The following is a 24,429-nucleotide window of genomic DNA, read 5'->3' as shown; positions in this document are numbered from 1 at the left end:
GGTGGAGCCGGCAGGATTCTGAGGCTACTGAAAACATCGCACTCAAAATAAAATCATAGAAATGTAAGAGGCACAACGACCATTCTTTGTCTTTCCCCCTTTCCAAAAGGCAAGCCATTAAAACTAGGAGTTCTTTACCTGGACCATAGGACTTGTTCAAAAAGAAAAGGAAAGAAACTAAAGAAATATCCCCTGGATAATCATAATACCCACATTTGTAGAAAAAGTGCAGCCAGCAATCTTTTCAAATCAGTCATTTTAAGAAATCCCATCTATAGGGCACCTGGGATCCTGTCTTAGAACTCTCCAGCACATCACAGATGCTCAGGAAAATGCCAGGAGAGGTGCCCAGGTGGAAGCAGGCAAACACATTCTTTGCCCAGCTGAGGAAGCAGGAAAGCTGACCCCCCATACCAAGCTTGCTCTTACCTGATTTGACCAGCATGGCTCGGTAGAACCCAGTTGCCTCAGGGGGCACCCTGATCCCCATATCTCTCTGGGCCATGAGTGCCGGCCGGGCACTGGGGAAGCTAGTGGAATCTCGGAGGCTGCACATGCTGGCAAGTGTGCATAGCTTTTTGGCAGTTTCTCTCTCTCTCTCTCTCTCTCTCTCTCTCTCTCTCTCTCTCTCTCTCTCTCTCTTTCTCTCTCTCTCTCTCACTCACTTCAGTGAGGTCTTTTCAGAGATGGAAAGCAGTCATGTGAGATGGGCAGGCTTAGCACAGCCCCTGCCCTCCCCTGCCAGGCGGTACATTTTGATCTACTGCTCTCACAAAAACCTTTCCTGGGTGATTTCGAGAGATTATGTTACAGCTGCGAGGGCTGGGATCCCAGGGCCAGCATGGAAGAACAGCCACTTTTCTTCACAATTTGCTTGGAAGGAAGATAGCATCACAGATAGGAAACTGAGTCACAGAGCGACCAAGGTTCAGATTCTGACTTTGTTACTTATAATTGTGACTCCCTAGGGCGTCACTGAGATACTTTGGTTCTCAGTTTCCCTACTTGTAAAATGAAGAGATGGGACTAACAGCCAATTTTTTTTTTCACAATTTGCTTGGAAGAAAGGTAGGACAGATAGTATCACAGATAGGAAACTGAGTCACAGAGGGACCAAGGTTCAGATTCAGACTTTGTTACTTATAATTCTGACTCACTAGGGCATCACTGAGATACTCTGGTCCTGTTTCCTCACTTGTAAAATGAAGAGATGGGACTAGAAGACCTTTAAAATCCTTCCCAACTCTAGACCTATCATTTTGGATTTGGGTTTATATGTTTAATATAATCAGTAGTGGATAGAGTGATGATCTGGAGTCGAAAGGGTCTGACTTTAAATCTGACTTTAGACACTTACTAGCTGTGTGATCCTAAGCAAGACATTTAACCTGTTTGCCTCAGTTTCCCCACCTGTAAAATGAACTGGACAAATGGCTAACTGATTCAGTGTCTTTGCCAAGAAAATCTCAAATAGGGTCAGGGAGAGTCAGAAATGATATAAAAAGCTAGATAGTGGTAGAGTTTCTTCTTGACATCTTGGGCTCTTTCTGGGAGACCAAAGAGTTCATCAAGTAAAATGGAAAGCATGGGAGCTTGGAGTGAGAGGGTCTGGGATAGCCATTAATAACACTATGATATTGAATAAATTTTCTTTACTTACCCTAAAGTCCTTTTTGGCTCAAGATCTATGATTCTGTGATTCTGGGGTGATCCCTGGCTGAGAATCAAAACCAAATACAAAATACACTGGGGGGCAGGAGGGAGGATATGGCTAGAATATGGTCAGCAGGTGGGCAGCCCTGGAACCTTGGAGGGGAAGGTCTCAGGGCTTCCTCCTTCTTCTTTCTGATTCCTCCTCAATGTCAATGGATTTTGACCCTCTTTCCCTTCCTCCTTGCACAACCATCTGAAATGTAGATGGATGAATAGGAGCAGTGGGAAGTACCTGGGATTCCCATGAAGAGACTCAGTGGTTCAACCATTTATTCTGCATTTATCCTGACAACCTACATGCAGGGCTTGGTGATGGGTAGTGTAAGGACTTAACTGATATGGGGGACACTGGTCCTTGCCCTCTTGGAGTCTATAGTACTATAGGGGAGAGGTAGTATTTATATAATGCTTGAACACATGCAAAGCACTTTACTGTCTTATTTTTAGCCTTATGACAATCCTGGAAGGGAGATGTTATTATAACCCCATTTTACAGCTGAGGAAATAGGGTGAGGTGACTTGGTCAGGGTCACACAGCTAGTAAGTAACACCGGCCAGCTTTGAACCTAGTTGCTGTTGACTACACATTGAGTGTACTTGTGAGTGCAATGGAGAAGGCAGGGGGAGATAAAGTACTTTATTAGTTCAGAAGATAGAGAGATGGGAGGGTGGGAAAGCTTGAAAGAAAAGCAGGTCTTAGTTTAGCTAGGAACTAGACAGATAAAGGAAAAGAGCATTGGACATGGTCATTAAGACTGATCTTTGTGAATTCATATCCAGCCTCTTGAACTTACTAGCTGTGTGACCCTAATCAAGTCACTTAATCCTATTTGCCTCAGTTTCCTTATCTGTAAAATAAACTGGAGAAAGAAATGGCAACTATTTCATCATCTCTGCCAAGAAGACCCAAGAGTGACAAAGTGACAAAGACAGGAAAAAATGGATAGAATCCAAGAACTCTAAGAGGAGGGAGAATTTCATCTTTGTTTTTCCATCCCCAGGACTTAGCATTATAATAGGGACTGGAACCATGATTTCTTGAGCATATAGGGGAGGAAATTCCCAAGACAGGTTAGCATTATTGCTATTAGTCTTAGAAAATGTCCCAGAAGCCTGAAAGGTGAAGAGGATTGCTCAGGATCACTTAGGGAGGATTCTTCCTGACTTCAGAGCTGTCTCGATCACACAATACTGCTTCTCATGGTGCTTTTTTGTGAATAGATGAACAAATTCTTACTGATTGAGTGAAAATGAGGTGGCAAAGGGAATTCTACATAGCCATGGTACCAGGAGTAAAGATGGAGCGGTGAGAAAGTGTGTGGCGAGGACTCCAGGTATTGCCAGCCCGGAGACACATGGAGGGTGGAAGACCAGCCTGGAAGGTTGGGATCCTAGGGCCCCAAATGTTTATACTAACTCTCTGGTAGCCACAAATTGGAAATCTAGTGGGTGTCCATCCTTGGGGGAATGGCTGAACTGAGAGTGATCGATGAATAGGATGGAATACAAAGAACACGAGGAGTTCAAAGAATCGGGAGAAGACATGTATGAACTGATGGGGAATAAGGTAGAACCAGAAGGACAAAGCAGCTGCTATCGTTTAATCAGAGTCTGACCCTCTTCCAGTGTCAGTGGGTCATTGTGTATGTTGAGATGACAGGATCACAGACTAGAATAAGAAAGGGACTTTTGGGCCCTACCAATCCAGCCCACCCATTTTACAGATGAGGAAACTGAGGCTCAGGCAAGAAACGTGGCTTGCTTATCCAAGGTCTCATAAGTACAGGAGTAGTATTTGAAATCATGTACTGTTTGGTATAAGATCTAGGGACAGAGGGTATGAATTCAAATCCTGCCTTTGTCATTATCTGTGTGATTTGGGGTACGTCAATTAACCTCTCTCTGGATCTCAGTTTTCAACATCTGGTAAATGAGAGTGTTAGGTTAGTTGACCTTTATGGTCCTTTTCATTTCTTAAGCTAGGGTTATGTATTATACACAGGGAGTAAAGAAATGATAGGAAATAGCACTAAAGCAGCAGAATTGTGATTTATTTTAATGAACAGCCTTGGTCTCAGAGAACTAACATAGACAGCTATGGACTGAATGAAAAGGAATATAGTGTAAGACATAAATGCTGGGACAGCTGTTTAAATCTTTACTAAAGTTGTTAAATGGTTTAAATCTTTAAAAAAACAATTATCAGGGGCAGCTAGGTGGCTCAGTGGATAGAGCACCAGCCCCGAAGTCAGGAAGACCTGAGTTCAAATCTGGTCTCAGACACTTAACACTTCCTAGCTGTGTGACCCTGGGCAAGTCACTTAACTCCAGCCTCAAAAAACAAAACAAAACAAAACAAAACAAAAAAAACAATTATCAAATTTAAAATTACCTAATTGTTTGTCTTTTTAAAACAATTACCAAACTAAAAAATTACCACCTTGTTTAAATCTTTTTTAAATAGCCATCAAGTTAAAATGATCAAATTGTTCATGTCTTTTTTAATAACAAATATCAAACTAAGAAATTATCAAATTATTTAAATATTTAAACAAACTATTATTGGGGCAGCTAGGTGGCGCAGTGGATAGAGCACCAACCCTGAAGTCAGGAGGACCTGAGTTCAAATCTGCCCTCAGAAACGTAACACTTCCTAGCTGTGTGACCCTGGGCAAGTCACTTAACCCCAATTGTCTCAGCAAGCAAACAAACAAAAACTATTACCAAATTTCAAAATTATCCAATTGTTTAAATCTTGTTTTAAACAGTTACCAAATTAAAATGATCCAATTGCTTAATCTTTTTGCTGTTGATAATCTCTAATGCCCATTTCATCTATTTTATCTCTGGATCTCAGTTTCCTCATTTGCAAAATGGGGGGTGAGGTGGACTCCATGACCTTAGAATTCTAGGACTGAACCTATGACATAATTAGGAGCTTAGGAGAAGGGGGAATAAAAGCAATTCTCGAGCCTTACTCCAGGGGTGAGACTTCTGGGTAGCCTTAGAAGACAAAGGCAGATTTGGAGAGCCTCTTGGCTCAGAAGATGCTTAAGAGATTACTAAGTATCTAGTCCAGTGCTAGTCCCTGTGGGTGATTCCGATAGGTACAGGGGGCTGCAAGAGTCAAGAAATGTTGGCTAAAGGCCTAAGAGATGTCGAGGAGGGAGAGAGACCCAGTTGGCAGGTGCTGGAGATGGAGGTAGGTGTGAGGGGAAGAAAAGGTCCCTGGAGAGGGAAATAGCATTCAAGCCAGCCAGGATTTATAGGGTGGAGAGGATCCCAATAGACAAGAGAGCCTGGGTATGGGGAAGAACGGGAGCAAGGACTTCTTGCCTTCTCTGACCATCAGTTTACTGATCCAGAGAATGGGAATGATCATATTCTTACTTACCTTTCTAGCAGCATGGTGGTGGAGAGGAAAGCACATGGCAGAATTTAAAGTCCTCTCTAAACATGAGCAATGCTTTACAGGAGGGGAAAATGCAGGATCATTTGAGAGGCAGAGCAGAAGGGTGCTGAATGTGAGTGCTGGAGGACAAACTTTGGATCCCATCTCTGATGCTAATGAGCTCTGTGACCACAGGCAGCTCACTAAATGCCTCAGCCTCAGTTTCCTTTATTGTAAACAGGAGTCACTCATATAGAGTGATTCACGAAGGGGAAGCTGGGGGGCTGTATGAACAAGAAATCCGCCGCTGTTTGTAAAGAAATGATCCCAGTAAGGGTAAAACTCCATAATTTGGGGCCTGCTGCATGTTCACATCCAGATTAATCACTGAGCAACCCATTTCTGAAAGGGTTCAAGGCCTCCGGAATCACCCTGCTTCTGGGGGATGGGGCTCAGTGGCTGCTGGGGGTTCGGCTGAGATTCTGTGTATAAAGTACTTTGTTATTATTAAGGCACCGCTTGTTATTCAAGGAATGATGAGTCCAAATCAGTCAGCATTTAGGAGGGGAAGTTTCTTTGGCCAAGTGTTCGAAGTCAGTCAAGCATCTGAGCAGCTGCTGCCCAGAGCTCTCCATGGTCCAGTGGAGCTGGAGCCTCTGTCAGCCCCTGACCTGTTGGGGGCCTTCGTCTGCCTTGAACTTTGTTTTCCCCCACCACAGCTGTCTGACATGAGTCAGCACACGCTGTGTCTGCTGTCTGGTAGCTGCTGGCTCCTGCTAGGTACAGTTTAGTTTTTAATAAACACGTGTACGTGTACCTGTTGTTTAGCTGTGCATCCCTGGGCAAGTGACTTAACTTCTCAGTCTCAGTTTCCTTATCTCTAAAATGGGGATATTAATGGCTTTTGTATCACAGGTTTGCTGGGAAGATCAAACAGATAGCCTATATAACTTTATCACCTTAAAGTTCCAAGTGTTAGCTGTTATTGTCTTCCCTGGTAGAATAGAAGCTTCTTGAGAACAAAGACCCTTCCTCCCTCCCTTCCTTCCTCCTTCCCTCCCTTCCCTTCCCTTCCCCTTCCTTCCTTCCTTCCTTCCTTCCTTCCTTCCTTCCTTCCTTCCTTCCTTCCTTCCTTCCTTCCTTCCTTCCTTCCTTCCTTCCTTCCTTCCTTCCTCCTTCCCTCCCTTCCCTCCATCCTTTCCTTCCTTCCTTCCTTCCTTCCTTCCTTCCTTCCTTCCTTCCTTCCTTCCTTCCTTCCTTCCTTCCTTCCTTCCTTCCTTCCTTCCTTCCTCCTTCCTCCTTCCCTCCCTTCCCTCCATCCTTTCCTTCCTTCCTTCCTTCCTTCCTTCCTTCCTTCCTTCCTTCCTTCCTTCCTTCCTTCCTTCCTTCCTTCCTTCCTTCCTTCCTTCCTCCTTCCTCCTTCCCTCCCTTCCCTTCCCTTCCCCTTCCTTCCTTTCTTCCTTCCTTCCTTCCTTCCTTCCTTCCTTCCTTCCTTCCTTCCTTCCTTCCTTCCTTCCTTCCTTCCTTTCTTCCTCCTTCCCTCCCTTCCTTCCATCCTTTCCTTCCTGTCTTCCTTCATTTTTTCATTTGGTTTTCCTCCTCCTCCTCCTCCTCCTCCTCCTCCTCCTCCTCCTCCTCCTCTTTTTTTCCTCCTCCTCCTCCTCTTTTTTTCCTTCTCCTGCTCCTCTTCCTCCTCCTCCTCCTCCTCATCCTTCTTTTCCTCTTCCTCCTCCTCCTCCTCTTCCTCCACTATTCTTTATGTCATGATCTCTCATGTCTCAGTAAAAAGAGCTAGCATCTATACAGCTTATAGCTACATAATACACACATGTGTGTAGTTCATTTCAAGGTTTGCCCAGCACTTTACATGTTACTTGCTCCTCAATCCAGCCCTGGGAGGGAGGTGCCTTGTAGTTACCTGGCATATACTCTTTATCTCTGTGCTCACACCCTCAGTTTCCCCACCCTCCACAATCCTGCCTTCTAGGATGTCTCTCTCATTACAAGGGGTTCTCTTTCTAGCTCTCTCTTTGCTGCACCCCCTAATCCTTTTCTTTATCTTCACCATGACTTGAGGCAGGTATCTCCTTCCCCCAAGTCTCCACTACCCCAATCCTTCATGATAATTACCAAATGGCTTTGTAATTGCTTTGACATATCTTCTATTTTTATGTATAAATTTCTCGCCTTTCACATACATGCTCCTGGAGAGATAGGGTTGTATAATTTTTGTTTCTATGTCTTTAACCTCTGGCATAATGTCCCAATAGAGGGCAGCCACTTACCAAGTGATTATTGAATTGAATTGAAGGAGGATGAATTCATTCCTTCACAAATAATAATGACTATGAAGACCTGAGTTTGAATCCTACCTTAGACACTTCCTAGCTGTGTGAACCTGGGTAAGTTACTTCAGTTTCCTTATCGATAAAGTGAAGGGAGTTAGACTCATTGGTCTCTAAGATCTTTCTTAGATCTAGATGTAAGACCCTGTGATCTTTCCACTTTCAATCCAGGAGAGAGGTTGTTCTAACAGTAGCTCTGTACAGATCCTTCTCTTTCCCCACCTGCAAGTCAAAAGTGATCATCCCCTGCAGTGTCCCCTACAGATCTCGAGTCTATGACCGATGATCCCAAGAATTGAAAGAAATACAAGAAAACTCACTTGGGGAATGAATTTTTCACACAAAGAAGAAAAAGAAAGCCAAAGAATAATGTGATACCCTGAAGTCATGAAGACCTGAGTTCAAATCTGGCCTCAGACACTTAATACTTCCTAGCTGTATGACCCTGGGCAAGTCACTTAACCTCAATTGCCTCAGAAAAAAAAAGAATAATATGACATAATTCAGCCAATAGTTAAAAAATGACATTAGCGGACACTTCTCTAGTTCTGGGTTCTTGACACACTTTTTCCAAGAAGCAGCCTAGGGGCTAAGCTGCCCAGTTTGGCCCACCTTTCCAGAAAAACGGTGGAAGATGGATGGGTAGATGGAAAGAGAACAGACATACCTTTGACCATTATCAACAGTCTCATTGGGAATTAGGAGCAGAGCCCACCAAACCAGCTTCTGGGCAAGGAAACAGGATTTGTAAAATCCTTCGCTCTAAGTGAGCTGATGTGGAGAATGGAGGCTGTGTCAAACAGGGCTATCCCAGACCTAAAAAGATTCTTGTTTCTTGGGTGCATTCTTGAGATCCCACAATGGCCTAGGGCCATCGAAACTCCAGTCTGAAGACTGAGAAACCTTGGCATGGCAAGGGTGCAGCAGGAGACAACCGGCCAGGAGGTAGATGGAATGAGAGGGGTGATGCTTTTCTGAAGTGAAATACTTACTGTATGTAACCCCGGGACAGGGCCTTGGATTCTGAGAGCTCGGCAAGCTCCTTTCCCATAGCTTTCAGCAGGCCGATGTGGCAAAGAAAGTCCTGGAGAAATTCAGGTTCCCTTCAAGTTGTTCTATGACCTTGGAAATTTATGATTGAGGGATGACTGGGGAGCAACAAAGGGAGGATGTGAACCTTAGTCAGATATTGCAGATCTTGGAAATGTCATCAATGTCTTAGCAAGTGGAAAGGGCAAAGAAAAACAAAGAATGTTCCTCTTAAGGAGAGAGCATACTAGCTTGATTGTTAAGAGTTCCTTGGAAGAAATGGATTGATTATCAGGGTAGTGCTTGTCCTTTTCTGTCCTGGCTGGTGCCAGATTGTATTGGCTCTGGAGAGCTGATTATTAAATTTTCCATGTGGAGAACTGATGGTTAAATTTTGTGAGTGTGAATTTGAGTATTTATTTAAATCTTGGATCGGTCAGTGCTAAATACCAAGGCTTGATTTATTCATTTATTGATTGTTTAGACTTAAGAAAATGATAGGGAAGATGGAAATAATGTAGATATAATTTAAAAATGTTCCATGTGTACATTTTTTTCCTTCCAGAGATCTGATTATTAAACATTTACCAGCATACCCTTACATCTGTACTGGTAACTTGACTATATTAACTGCCTAAGACATTAAATTTGCCTGTATATAGTCTGGACAGTCAGTCATAAGATACAATACATAAAGTTTGGTAATGTGCAGAAGAGAGGTCAGAAAGTTGAAAGAGAAGCCAAAAAGCCTTGAAGAACAGAATAGGATCATGGGACCATCAGCTCAGAGCAGGAAGGGATCTTCTTATTCGACAGAGGAAGAAAGTGGGACCCAAATAGGAGAAGAGACTTGGGCAGGAGCATATAGGCAGAAAGCAATCCCTTGGGATTCAAATCCAGGTTTTCTTTCTATTAGACCAAAAATAGTTAATTCTTCATGAGAAGAGTGAGGGAAGAGAGAGAGAGAGAGAGAGAGAGAGAGAGAGAGAGAGAGAGAGAGAGAGAGAGAGAGAGAGAGAGAGAGAGAGAGAGAGAGAGAGAGAGAGAAGAGATAGAGAAAGAGAGAGACAGAAAAGAGATAGAGAGAGAATAAAGAGAGACAAAGAGAAAGAGAGAGACAGAAAAGAGATAGAGAGAGAATAAAGAGAGACAAAGAGAAAGAGAGAGACAGAAAAGAGATAAAGAGATAGAGAAAGAGAGAGACAGAAAAGATATATATATATAATATATATATATACATATATATATATACATATATATATATATATATATATATATATATATATATATATATATATATATATATATATATATATATATATATATATATATAGAGAGAGAGAGAGAGAGAGAGAGAGAGAGAGAGAGAGAGAGAGAGAGAGAGAGAGAACTGAACACAGGGGCAAAGAGAACAGAGAATAGAGAGTTGGTCTTGAAGCTAGAAAGCCCTGGGGTCAAATCTTACCTCAGACTGTTATTGACCCCGGAAAATCATTCACTCCAATCATGCTCTAAATAACTATCTAAGAGCAGAACTCATCAATAAGATGCTGACCTGCATTGGTAGAAAGACTTTCTTACCTGGAGTTCCTTATACCAGTGAAATCCAGTACTTATTCAATAAAAAGGGGAACTTTTTAATGCATTTGTTAATTCACATCATAATAGTTAGAAAGTTCGAATAAAATCTCAGATTTTCAATCTGAAGTTAAAAAAAATAGATCTTAATAAAGTGGGGAGCCAAAGAGGATCTTAAGCCAGACCCATTTAGAAAGATTGCACCCTCTTGATGGGGGGGGGGGGGAGCACCTTCTCAAGGATTCAACCTCTGAGCTGGGAAGAACAAGGTCACTCTTCTAGGTTCGCTGCTCTGGGTAATTCTAGATGGGTTAGTTTCTGACTTACCTGAGCCATTCATACTGTGTTTCCTATTTTCATTATGAAACTTGGACTGAGAAGAATATTCTTTCTGCAAAAACAGAGAAAGGAAAGTAAAATTGATGAGCTGTTCTTGGGGTGTGTGTGAGTGTGTGTGTGTGTGTGTGTGTATGTGTTTGCGCGTGTGTGTGTATGTGTTTGTGTGCGTGTGTGTGTGCGTGCGTGCATGTGTGTATGTGTGTGCGCGCGCGTGTGTGTGTATGTGTGTGTGCATGCTTGCGTGTGTGTGTGTGTATGTATGTGTTTGTGTATGTGTTTGTGTATGTGTGTGTGTATGTGTGTGTGCATGCTTGCGTGTGTGTGTATGTGCGTGTATGGTGTGTGTGTGTGTGTGTGTGTGTGTGTGTGCCATAGTCTGGGGGAGGAGGAGGATGGGGGACATCTGAGGGAGACGAGCAGGTTCCTCTGGACTCCCAGCAGCCCACACTAACCCTTCCACTATTCAAACTTGCCCCTTGAGAAGGCTCTTTGGGAAGGAAAGCAGGGAGCGCTGCCTTGGCACATGAAGACACAACAAAGACAAAGGATAGTAACAAAAGTTATTTTATTCAAGTAAATGCGATTGTTTCCAGAGGATCACAGGACTCCGGATCCCAGGTCAGAAGGATCTCAGAGCTCATGTACAACAATCCACTCACGTTACGGTGGAGGAAACCGAAGCTGAGGAAGCTGTTCCAAGTTACTTGGCCAAGGTCATACGTTAGTTGCCCTGCTGCCTGGAGAACAAGGGAATCCTGTGCTGAAGTTCTGTCCCCTTTTTGGGGCCCCTCGGACGTCACTGCTCCAATATAGGTGGCTTCACGTGTGGCTTCATTGGAACTAGTCACTGATGTTAGAAAGATAGACCTCTGAGCCCTTGCCTATGCTTTTCTTCTTTCAAAATAACAATGGTGAGTAAGTAGGGCCTTTTCCCATCCCAAGTCTTATTTTGCAATTTGCAGAAGTGATGCACTGAACTAGATGGTCTCCTTTCTACTCATAATTTTTTCCCCTGAGGCTGGGGTTAAGTGACTTGTCCAGGGTCACACAGCTAGGAAGTGTTAAGTGTCTGAGGTCAGATTTGAACTCAGGTCCTCCTGACTTCAGGGCTGGCGCTCTACCCACTGCACCATGCAGCTGCCCTTGCACTCAATTTTGATCACTAACTATCCTAATAGTGAGAAATCCCTTCAAACAAACAAGGAGGCTGCTGAGCATTTGAAAAGAAGAATTGTGTATGGTAGAATTATATCCAGAGGACAGATTTATTCATGAAAGAACAAGTTATTATAGATACAGAGCTGAAAGCTACCTTATTTAGAAGTCATCTCATTTGATTTCCTATTTTTATAGACTAGGTAAACTGAGGCCCAGAGAGCGCAAGCAATTTGCCAAATCAGGGAATACATAGTGCTGTCAGGATTTGAATCTAAGTCCTCTGACTCTAGAGGGCAGCAAGGTGGTGCAGCGGATAGTGCTGGGATTGGAATCAAGAAGATTCATCTTTGTGAGTTCAAGTCTCGGCTCAGACATTTACTAGTTGTGTGATCCTGAGCAAGTCACTTTATCCTATTTGCTTTGGTTCCTCCTGTAAGGAAGAGAAGGAAGCTGGAGAAGGAAGAGTTGGACATGACTGAAAACAAGTGAACAAGCTCAGGCTCCAAAGCCAGCACTCTTTCCATTACAGCATGTATTAGAACATACGGGTCCTCAGTGACTCTGGAAGAGGGAATGAGCCATTCATTCAGTTGGATATTAGAAAGTAGCTTGGTGAAAAACAGAAACAGCAGCAACCTCTTTAGACAGAGGACTGGGGCCTTGGCTGGGCCATTTATTGACCTCGCGAGCCTGGTCCAGCCTACTTAAGCTCTCCATGTTTCTCATTACTAAACAACAGGAACAGCTTTGTGCACCTCTGTCTCGCTTAAATTCAGTGGACCAATGAGTCAAGTCACCCGGGATGTCATTGGTCTTTGAAAATGGACAAACCACAGCAGCAACGGCAAGGGTCTAAATGCACAATACGTAGATGTCAAGAAGTCAGTCACACTCACTCCCATTTCCAGAGCCCATTAACCACCGTCGTGCTAAGAGACCGCATTAGAATTATAATTCAACAATTTTGGAACAGGCAGAGTTTGGTGTGCAAAGAAATGTTCATGTGTTCCTGCCAAGTCTTCCATGCTAGAATTCATGAAAAATGAGACTAGTTTTATCTTTGGCAAAGCCCCAGAAACTGAAGGTCATCATTTGTCTTTAAATACAAGGCTCTTAGAGGAGAGAGAAGGCCATGTCTCTGAAGCAACAAGGTCTGATGGATTGGTTAAGTATATATGGCAGCTTTGCTTGTTAGCAGTCAAGGTCGTCCGTGACTTGCTCAGGGTCACACAGGTCATAACAGGTCTGAGATTAGATTTGAACTCAGATCATTCTGACTCTATCCACTAAGCTCCATGACCACCCATGCTCTTTGGTAGAGGTTTTCAGTAGCTGGCAATATGTCTCCCAGTCTCTGGTCTCTCCTTTCCCCAATTCATCTGCCAAAGGGATCTTTCAAAAGCACAGCTCAGACCCTGTTTCCCAATTAATTGCTTATGGTGGTATATATGTAGTGGTCTGCCCAAGCCGGCCATGTTCTCCTCCTTTCCCTTTGGGTGACCCCCAATTTTAATTCTTCACACTCTTCATTATCTCTTGACTCACAGGAGCAGCATCAAGAGAAAATTATTGTTACAAAGACGGGCTTTTGAAGCAGCTGATGATTATTAAGTGCTATACAATCCCGGTGGCTTCCTGGTGGAAGGGATAGAACACTGGTTTTAAAGTCAGGAAGACTGCTTCGAGCTCACCACTGAAAATATATTATCTGTGTGACTCTGAACAAGTCACTTAACTTTCCAGTGCCTTCAACTCTAAGATTTTGAGCTTCAGAGCAAGGGCCAATCTGCATCGACAGAGTTTCCAATTCTCACTTTTCTCCAATTCTCCAATTCCAGCTCATCCTATCCCTCCTTCTATTCAACAGTGGGCTCAATTGTAGCTCTGATCTAAGAGCCATGTACTGATGGACCAACTCCCGGACTGCTCATTTACCTGATGAAAGGACAGCTACAAGAAAGTAGCTTGGTGAAAACAGAAACAGCAGCAACGTGTTTAGACAGAGGACTGGGGCCTTGGCTAGGCCATTTATTGTCCTTGGGAGCCTGGTCAAGTCTACTTAAGCTCTCCCTGTTTCAGTTCCTTCCTCACTAAAGCAATGGGGTTGGTCTCTATGACCTCTAGGGATCCTTCTAGATCAAAGTCTATCCTCTTATCCTGATGAAGGGTCTCAGTTTTATTTTATTTTTTAATATATACATATATATTTAATCTTTATTTTATTTGTTATTTTTTCATTTCATGAATTTTGATGAATTTAATTTCATTATATAAAAATTAATATTTAATACTCTATATTATATTTTATATAAGAACCAAATAAAGACACTAGGAAGGTATCTGTCACATGGAGGAAATAAGACCCAGGAGACACTTGGAAGACAGATCCCTTTCTATTCCACAGAAGAGGGACTAGCCAGACTCTGTCTGACTTTAGGGGACAGGAATGGAAGTTTTAAAGAGAAAAACTTAGATTTGACTTAAAAAAATTTTGCAAGCTAAGGGTAGCTAGTCAGTACAGTGGAGTTAGGAAAACCTGAGTTCAAATCTGCCCACGGCTTTGACTGTGTGACCCTGAGCGAGTCATTTTATATCTGTCTGGCCCAGTATCCTCATCTGTGAAGTGAAGATAAGAGGTTGTTATAAGGATCAGATGAGATAATATTTGTGAAGTTCTTTGCATTCTATACATGTAAATGATTATTATCATGTGGAAGAGACCTTAGGGGCCATTTGGCTATGTCAAAGTGAAATAGATCCTTTGGGGTAGGGAGAGGAGTCTTCAGGCAAAGGCTATGTGGTGTGCTTTGTAGAGGGAATTCATTTTGAGGTACAGATTGGATTAAATGACCCTTGAAATCCCTTTAACTTGGAGATTCTATGATGTCCGCAGCCCAGAAAGTAAGGGGGAACTTTTGGGGCAGCAATTTATGACCTCCTAAAGAGCCATTTGGCGGAAGCGTTTTAGCCACAAGAATTGGCCCAGAGGGTTGCCAAAAAATCCAAAGGAAAATAAATAAACATATGTGCGTAATTAATGCAAAATAAGTTTGTGATAATGTTGATAAATTGGAAGAGACTGGGGGCAAGGGAGAAAATGGAAGCTTTAGGGAAGGTGCAAAACAGATGACTCATAAAGGGCAGGTTCCCAGAAGGGAACTAGAAAGCATTCCTGTGTCTGATGAGGAAGTTCTGGTTTGGCCGGAACATTGCAGCTCTTTGGTTCACAGGTAAGTCAAGTTAAGAAGTATTTATAAAGCACCCACTATGTGCTAAGCACTGGAGATACTTATAAATAAGTGGAAAGATAGTCAGACCTCCAGAAGCTCAGTCTTAGGTGGGAAGGAATGACATGCAAATGACTATTTATGAATAAAGGAAATATTGGAGATTATCAACAAAAGGAAGGAGTTAGTATTAAGGGGCTCAGGCTTCCTGAAGGAGGTAGGATTTTGTCTAAAGGTGATCTGGGAAGCCCGATGAGGAGGGAGTGCATTCCAGGCAGCGGGGACAGCCAGTGCAAAGGCCTGGTGCTAGGAGATGGAGGGTCTTATGGGGAGAACTGCTAGGAGTCATCATTGGATCACAGCATGTAGGGAAGAGAGCAAGGGGAAAGAAGGCTGGGAAGATGGGAGGGGGCTGGCCTTCAGAAAGGGCTTTAAAGAGCAAATAGAGGGTTTGAGAATAGAAGCTGCCAGCCATAGGGAGGTAGTGGTGTGGGATGAAGAGCATTAGGTGATGTGCTCAGATCTGAGCTTTGGGGTGATCCATTTAACAACCGAGGGAAGGATTGGAAAGGGCAGAATCTCAAAGCAGAGACACACACACACACACAGACACAGTGAGAGACACACACACACATAGAGACACACAGAGAGAAACAGAGAGACAGAGACAGAGGCAGAGAGAGACAAAGAGGCAGAGAGAGAAAGAGACAGAGACAAAGAGAGAGACAGAGGGAGAGAGAGAGAGACAGAGACAGAGACACAGAGACAGAGAGAAAGATGATGATGATGATAGGGCTTACACCAGAGTGGGAGCTGGGTTTGAGATGAAAAGGGGTTGTGTGGGAGAGATGCTACAAAGGTAGAATAGATAGGACTGGGAATCTGATTGGGGTTAGAAGAGGGAGAGAGAAAGAAGACAGACAGACAGGGATACACACACAGAGACAGAGAGACAGTGATAGAGATAGAGGCAAAGAGAGAGAGACAGAGAAAGAGAGAGAGGGAGGTAAGGAGAAAGGGATGGAAGGAGGGAGAGAAAGAGCGGGAAGGGAGGGAGGGAGAGATTGACAGAACAGAGGCAAAGTTAGAGATGGAGAGAGAGAGAGGGAAGGGGGGAGGGAAGGAGAAGGAGAGGGAGAGGGAAAGGGAGAGGGAAAAGGAGGGAGAGAGACAGAGACAGAGACAAAGAAGAGAGAGAGAAAGAGACAGAGAGAGAGAGAGAGAAAGAGAGAGAGAAAGAGAGAGAGAGAGAAAGAGAGAGACAGAGACAGAGAGAGAGAGACTGAGAGAGAGAGAGAGAGAGAGAAAGAAACAGAAGTTGAAGATAACCCCTGTATTATAAGCTTGGGTGACTGGGAGGATGGTGGGGCCCTTGACAGTAATAGGAAGGTTAGAAAGAGGAAAGTGTTGGGAAGTTCCATTTTAGACTTGCAAATGTCTTTGGGACATTCACTAAGAGATGTCAAATAGTCACTTGTAACCGTGAGGATGGAAGTCAGGAGAGAGGTTAAGGTTGGATAAATTGATCCCAGAATCATTTGCTTAGAGACTATAATGAGCCCACTGGAGCTAATGAGATCACAAGTAAAATATGGAGAGAGAAGAGAAGAGAGTCCTGGACAGAACCTTTCATCTCTTCTGCCAATCAAAGGGAGAACATTCAGGAGAATCAGGCACATTTGGGGAGTGAACAGATGTCTAGGAATAGGATTTAGAGTGCTGGACTGTGGCCTAAATTATGGGCTCTTAGTCCAAAATGTTGTTTTCATAAAAAGGACTGTTTAAAATCGTAATCCAGAGACTGGAGAATCTGATCAAAATGTTTTAAACTAAGAAAGAATGGGAGAAGAGGGAAATAGAGAACAGTAGATAACCTAGGACAAAGAATAGGAAATAGAAGACTAGGAGTTTATAGGCCATAATGCCCAAAAGAAAACTAGATCTGTGGTGCTCCTTGGATGGCTATGTTCAAATGCATAAAGCATAGAAAAAGAACTAGAAATGAATCATCAATCGGGGATGGCTGATGGGTTCATGATTGTGATGGCACACTCAAATACTCTGAGAACTGTTATAAGGGATGATTCAAGAGAAATTTGTGAAGTTGTGTATAAATGGATGAAGTAAACAGGACTTGGAGAACAATTTATACAGTAATGAAAACATTGTAAGAATAGATAAGATGGAAAGATTAAAAACATTCTGATCAATACAATATCCAATCTCAATTTCAGAGAATTGTGAAATCTATCCACTTTCAGCATCACTTAGCACAGTGCTTAATCACTAAAAAATATTTTTGATTGATAGAAAAGTAAGGAATAAGACATATCGTTGGACGTGGTCATTGGGGGAATTTGTTTTGCTTGATTATGGGTATTTATCAAAGAGGTTTTGTTTTTGATTTGTTTTTTTTTCCTATGATTGGAGGCATGACGAAGGATGAGAAAACAAATGCACATGAACTAAAAAGATAAAATGAAATTTAGAAAAATGAGGTATGGGTAATTACTTAAAAGGTATATTTAAAGATTTTAAAGCCCCCCAAATATTATAGCTCTCACTCTTGGTGGGAAAGGACTGGTAGCTTGAATATGACTAAGGAAAAAGAATTCTTTAATCAAACAAAACAATTGATAATGTAGGTGGAGTAAAATTTTATATTAAAGAGATACATTCATATGGAGAAATCTGGGAACATAAAAGAGATGGGGGATAGAACATAGTGGAGAACATCTAAGTATGAGTATTAACTTCAGGAGAAACAAAAATGACATAGGGAAATATACTACAGAGGATCTGGATAGAAGGATGGAAAATTTGGTTGTTTGCAAAACACCACAAAGTTAGCATGGCTGGCAACTATACATTTGTTGTAATATGCTCTTTCTCTCTTAGTCTCTGACTCTCTGTCCTTTTTGCTTTCCATTTTTCTCTCCTTTCTTTCTTTCTCTTTTCTCTATTTCTCTATCTTTTCCTTTGTCTCCTTCCTATCTCTTTTTGTCTTTCTCCTTTCTTTCTCTTTTCTCTATTTCTCTATCTTTTCCTTTTTCTCCTTCCTATCTCTTTGTCTTTCTCTTTTCTCTATTTCTCTCTTTTTCTTTCTTTTGCTCCTTCCTCTCTCTTTTGATTTTCTCTTTCTTTCCCCTTCCCTCCCTTCTCCCAAAATCAGAACCACTGATAAATATGTAACTTGACCTACTGATAATTTTTTTCTTTAAAAGTGACCATGGCCTTGGTATTTTGGGTCTGAATCTGTCTAACAAGGAGGACTTGTTTTCTGAAGTGGTGAACCTCTGCTTCATCACAAGAGTTCATGAAATTGAGGAGAGGAAAAATGATCATAGGCTGACTCTAACTCTAGACTCGGGGAAAGTAGATTTCAAATGGTTCATAGAAAGTATGGGTAGGCTCCAACAATATTTCTGGAGAAATTGGCCCAAGATACATTAAAAGAATGAAATTTGGAGCTCCAAGCAAAAATTATTCCAATGAGGAGGAAAAATGCAAACTATCTATAAAGAAAAATGGGGATGCCCAAGGAACACATCATAGGATTTTAGATTTAAATCTGGAGGGACCTTAGACATCCTCAAATTCAATCCACCTCATATTACATAAAGGAAAAGTCTGCAAAAAGTAAAGTCAGAGTTAATAAGCAGCTGAAGTAGGATTGGAATTCAGATTTTTCTGACTCCAAGATCAGTTGCCTTTTCATTGTAACTACTCACTTTAGAAAGAGGAAAGCAAGGGTAATTCATGGGCTAACTGGTCCCACATCAGGAGCACTAGCCCCAAGAATGAACTGAGGCTGGCAGAGGAGGCCACTATGATGGGGGCAAGAAAAAAAGATTTATCAGGTCCTTATATGAGGGTGATAGGATCGTGATGATGCAGAATAGACAGATGACTGGATTCTTCTACTCTGACTCAGTTGCTCTTCTAAATGAGAACTTGATTTATTGTTTTGTTAACAGTCGACTTAAAAAAGCAATGGAAAAATGTTAATGTTGTAAATTCAACTTCACAGTGTGCCGTGTGTACATTTTCCCTCATGAGTGTTGGTTGCTAAGTATTTACCAGAGTGTCCCCAGCTCTTGCTGACATTTATTTAGGGATGGAAGGTTTGTGAGACATTCCACACACTCCATGTCATTTCATCCTCACAATGACTCCATGGGGTAAGTATCACCATTCCCATTTTACAGATGAGGAAACTGAGACAGAGAGAAGTTTAGTAAATGTCCTGGAAGGATCCAAACTCATCTCCTCCTGTCTTCAGGTCCAAGCATTTCTCCAAATTACAGAAGTGCTCAAGTAAAAGTAAAATTTCTCCAAATGACAGAAGTGCTCAAGTACTCAAGTAAAATTTTGGGGAAAATCTCTCACATTATCCTTGTGGACAAGATGGGGAGATAGGGACTAGAGAACAGGACAATTATGTCAATTTAGATCTGACTGAATGACCGGAATCAAAATAGTCATTAATGGGCTGAGTTTGGAGGCAGGTCCTTTGTGGATCTCACAGGGTTGTCTCCATAGCCCCATATTCTTCCTCATTTTTATCAATGACTTGGGTGAAGGCACAGACATTATGCTTGGCAGAAAACATGAATTTTGGAGAGTCAACTGGCATCTGGGATTATAATCTGGATTTTAAAAAGATCTTGACAGGCTGTAGCATCTAGGGGAATGCGGTTTAATGGAGATAGCGATTCAATTCATTTCTTGGGTTGATTGTACCAACTCCACAAGTCCAGAAGAGGAGAAAACTGGCTCAGGATGAAAAGTTGCTATTGATGTGTAGCTTTGCTAACCCCAAAGCTAATGCCACCTTGTTCCACCTAAAGAGGAAGAAAGAGAGGACCTTGACACTCCTGCCCTGATCACATCCCAGCTGGACAATTAGGCTCAATTTGAGGCACCATATTTTGGGAAGGACATCGATATGCTGGAGAGCATCTGGCAAAGGGTTATGAGGATGATGAGAGCCTGGGGAGCACACCTCCCAGGCTCAGGTGAAGGGATCAGGGGTGCTTAGCCTGGAGAGGAAAAAGGCCAAGGTAGATGGGAGAGGAGGCTAACTGCATTTGATGATTCGTGAGGTGAAAGAGAGATATTTTGTTCTGCTCATCCCCAAGAAGGCAGAACAAGGAATGAGAAATAGGTGGAAGCTAAAAAGAGGCAAAATTAGTTTGATGTCAGCAAAAAGTAACCAACTTCCCAATTCTTTAAATTTTCTAAAGTGGGGTAGCCTGTCTCAGAGGCTGGGGGATTTTCTAGTGGCCCCTTGATAAAGGGGCTTTTGAAGGGGTCTCTGAAGTCCTATCCAACCTGGAGAGTCTATGATTCCCTTGATGCATATTCCAGGAGTTGATAATAATCTGGACTGGGTTTCATAAGACTCTGAACTTATATAAAAATGCCAGACCTAATTGGGAACATGATTTGGGATGCTTGCAGTGTTCAGCTTTTACAGTTGCCAGAGCACTGTGGAGGAGGCCGTGGAAGAGAGGACCCTGCTGCTTCAAGGGAAAACTTCCAAGGGCTCCAGAGCCAGCCACTAATGCATTGTCACTTCAGGGGTCTGGCCTCTTTGGGCTGCCATTTTATCAGAGAACATCGGGTACCATCGACTTCCCCGAGACATGTTTATTAGCCAAGGTTTTGTATCTGGGGAATCGGGAAAAAAATCTGATCCATCTTTTCCTGATCCGTCCATTTTATCAATTGGGCACGAAGGAGGCAGTGTCCCTGCCCTGTTCTATGTCTAAAAAGAAAGTGGGGTGTCGGTTTTCCAAATGCGGGGGCCCAGGCTGATGCCTTCTGAAGCTCTTGGGGCACGAACAATAGAAACTCTGAACAATTGGCTTCAGTACTCAACCTCTTGAGCTCAAAAATCAAGATACTTTTCTTTTGGGGCTGCCGCCTCCTCCTCTTCTTCCTCCTCTTGAGACCATCAGATGATCCTCTCCAAGGTTCTTTGGAGAAAAAAGTCCCAACCCAGAGAATTGTTTGGGTTCAGAGCTACAGTTACATCTGCCTTGTATCGAATTCCTTCAGCTGAAATGTGGTAATGAGGTCACCGTCTTCGAGTAAGGAAAGCCTCCCAAATCTCAGTCTCCCGGGTCGTCTCACTGTCCCTTTCCCGTCACACTCCCTCTCAGGTTCCCGTGCCCCAGAAAATGCCCTTCTGGCTCTTTTTCTACAGCCAGGGGAGCTTCAGCTCTCACTGAAGTAATGGCAAAGGTGCCGCCTGCTCCACTGGGCCGCAAAGCAGCCAATGTCCTTTGCACCTTGATGGTCCGGGTCTTAGAAGTGGGCGTTCCTTTGTGACTCCTAGATATTGGATGTATTTTCTACTGACCTGGAATGGAACTTTCCTTCCTGTTATTTCCTCCTGGATTTTGTTATTGCTATAGCAAAAAGGAGCTCTTATTTTTAGAGCAAAGCTGCCTGAGAGGTGACTTAATGTGGGAGGGTGTGTTGTCATTGAAAGAAATTAACTCTACATATATATGAAATGCCTACTATGCGCTAGGTGCTGAGTGTACAAAGCCTCAGTGTCAGCCCTCAAGGGTTAACAGTCTAACATAAAAACAAAGACCTCAGAATGCATTAGATGCAGTGACAAATTATTTTTTAAATGCCTGCACCATTCACACAATGTGGGTTGTTCTGTATGAATTGTGGGAGATGCAACAAGGGAGTTGGAATTTGCGGTCTAGGACTAGCATTTGTAAAATTAAGGTTCACAAATTACAAATATTATCTTATTGGTACTCACAACAACCCTGTGGGGTTGATGCTATTTTTATGTTTATTTTACAGATGAAGAAACCGAGGCAGCAGGGGGTAAGTGACTTGCCCAGGATCAGACAGCTAGTAAGTGTCTGAGGTTGGAGAATACCTGGGTCCAGTCTGGGTCCACATGGTTTATCAACAAGAGCAATCAGTGAAGGCTTCTTGGAGGAGGTGATGTTGAACTGGGCTTTAAGGGATAGTCAGGGATTCAACAGAGTCAGAGGACCATCATAACAAGGAAAGCAGTAGCCAAAGAGCACAAACATGGGGGCACAGGGTTGTCTGTGGCTGAAGTGGAAGGTTTGTGGTTGGGAAGACGATGAAGGAAAGCTGGGTGACAGCAGACTCCAGAATGTTTTTTGGTTAGTTTTTTGCTGAGGCAATTGTGGTTAAGTGACTTGCCCAGGGTCACACGGCTAGGAACTGTTAAGTGTCTGAGACCACATTTGAACTCAAGTCCTCCTGATTTCAGGGCTGGTGCTCTATCCACTGAGCCACCTAGCCACCCCCAGAGTGTTTTTAATATCAGGCAGAGGAGTTTGGATTTCATTTGGTTAACAATAAAGATTTCTCAGCAGCCAGCTGAAACCAGCAGTTGAATGCGGAAGAATTTTATGAGCAATGTGTGAAACAGTGGGATTTTCAGCAGGGAGGGGAGGAGGAAGTCTCTCGAAGGAAGGTATTGAAAGTGTCCAGGTGGGTGGTAATGAAGGCTGGCACTGAGTGTTGGCAGTTAGAAGAAGAAGGAGGGCACTGACGAGAAATCCAAGAAGTTGGCACTATGGGGTGGAGAGAACATTGAGTCAGGAAACCCTGGTTAAAGTCTTGTTTCTGCTAATTATTCACTGTAGATCTTCAACAAATCTCTTTGCTAATTATTCACTGTGGATCTTTGACAAATCTCTTTAAGTTTCTTCATATGTAAATGGAGTTGGACTCAGATTTCAACAGCTCCCTTCCAGCTCTGAATCCAATCGTTCCAGCTCGGATTGATTGGACCTTGAAATGGTTTGGATATTAGAGAGAATGGAAATGGAAGGATCCAAGGAAACTTCAAAATGGCAGCCATGGTGGTACCTCAAGCAGGAATGTTGGAGGAAGTTATATGGATGGAAAATGATGCTCCATTTTTGACAAACTGAATCTGGAGTGCAGATGTAGGCAAGGATGACTGATTAACTTGTGATGTAGGTTTAGAACTCAGGACTCAGGAGATAGAACAGCTCATGAATCCAAAGCTGGAAGGAACTTTAGGTAGATGCAGTTCAATTCAAACTTAAAAGCGAGAAAAGTGAGTTCCCACAGAGGTCGAATGACTTGTAGGAAATTTCAGAGGCAAGATTTGAATCCAGACTTTCCCAGTCCATGGGTTCTTTCTACTTTTCCATTGTTGTTGTTTTTGTTCAGTTGTATCTAACTGTTCATGACCCTATTTGGGGTTTTCTTGGCAGAGACAATCGAACGGTTTGTTATTTCCTCCTCCAGCTCATTTTACAGATTAGCCAATAGAGTGAAGTGACTTGTCCAGAGTCACTTAGTTAATAAGTGTGTGAGGCTGGATTTGAACTCAGGGAGATGAATCTTTTTGATTCCCAGCCCAGGGCTCTGTCCACTGCAGAACCAATGAGTTATACCATGTTGCTTGTCTCTGAGTGGTACCTGAACTCTGGGTAACCTTGCTAAGGAGGTAGATGACAAAGGAGAAGAGAAAATGGCCTTCATATGATAGAATGAGGTTGTGGGGTGATTGTGGGTAGGAAGGAGGTTAATCAGGGTAGTGGTTAGGTAGGAGGAGCCTTTATTTAAGGGTAAAAGGAACTTTTAAAGTATTCTATCACCCCCTCCCCCAATATTTTATGGATAAGAAGATCAAAGCCCAGAATGGTTGATTAAATTGGTCAAAATACCACAGACAGCAAATAGCAGAGCCAGGATTGATACCTAAATCCTGTGTCAATAGCCATGGCAGCTAGATACACATTTATAAAACCCTGCATCTAAAGCCAGGAAACTCTGAGTTCGAATCCAAACTCAGACACTTATTAGCTATAACACTCTGGGCAAATTATTTAATCTCTGTCTGCCTCAGTTTCCTTATCTGTAGAATAAGGTCAATAGCAGCATCTAAGCACTCTGTTTGGCACACAGAGGTACTTGTTCCTCCTTTTCCTACAAGGGAAGCCAGTTATATGGGCAGCTAGGTAGCACAGTGGATAGAGCCTGAGACACAGAATCCAGAAGAACCGAGTCAAATGGCCTCAGTCACAAGTGTGACTCTGGGCAAGTCGCTTCACCTGTCTACCTCAATTTCTTCATGTATAAAATGGGGATCATCACAGCACCTCCCTCTAGTTTAATTGAAGAATAAAATGAGATAATATTTTGTAAAGTCCTTAGCATAGTATCTGGCACATAGTAGGCACTGAAAAGTGACCTTTCTCTTTTCTTCCTTGCCCTATAAATCCAATGCTTTTCCCACTGGACTTTACGGCCTCCTGGCTGGTGTTAAAAGGTGTAGAGAGACCTATTAGGATTAGAGCAAGAAAGCCCAGCAAAATTGCTGCCAATTATATCAGGCTGGCCAGAATTAGACTAGACCCCAAAGCTCAAATTTCTAGGATCCAGCATTTGCTGAGAAGTTGGTGAAGGATGAAATACAGACAAAACTGGCTTTATACGATCCATGTGCCACTCAGGTTACCATAGAAGCCAGTTACCTCCAAAATGCCCTAGAAAACCTACACAGGGAGATGTTACCTTGACCCCTTTTGTCGAGCCTTCTATAGTGATGTTGAGCAACTGTTCTGTCTGGCATAACGATCCCAACTTAGGAAAAGGACAATTC

General features: G+C 42.7%; 1 protein-coding gene across 2 annotated transcripts in view; it reads right to left on the bottom strand.

Annotated features, from left to right (window-relative positions):
- Positions 1-24,429, bottom strand: part of FAM107A (family with sequence similarity 107 member A) — a 132,805-nt gene that overhangs the window by 36,690 nt on the left and 71,686 nt on the right. Inside the window, exon 2 of one of the 2 annotated variants that reach the window (XM_074284248.1) lies at positions 10,384-10,447. In XM_074284248.1, coding sequence (XP_074140349.1) covers positions 10,384-10,447 — 64 coding nt within the window. Of the gene's footprint in view, positions 1-429; positions 766-10,383; positions 10,448-24,429 lie in introns of those variants that run through there. The other variant, XM_074284246.1, reaches the window with a different exon arrangement.

This window comes from Sminthopsis crassicaudata, chromosome 1 (assembly GCF_048593235.1).
Source record: "Sminthopsis crassicaudata isolate SCR6 chromosome 1, ASM4859323v1, whole genome shotgun sequence".
Taxonomy (NCBI): domain Eukaryota; kingdom Metazoa; phylum Chordata; class Mammalia; order Dasyuromorphia; family Dasyuridae; genus Sminthopsis; species Sminthopsis crassicaudata.
The sequence above is the reverse complement of the archived record's forward strand: the minus strand, read 5'-3'. Positions and strand labels throughout refer to the sequence as shown.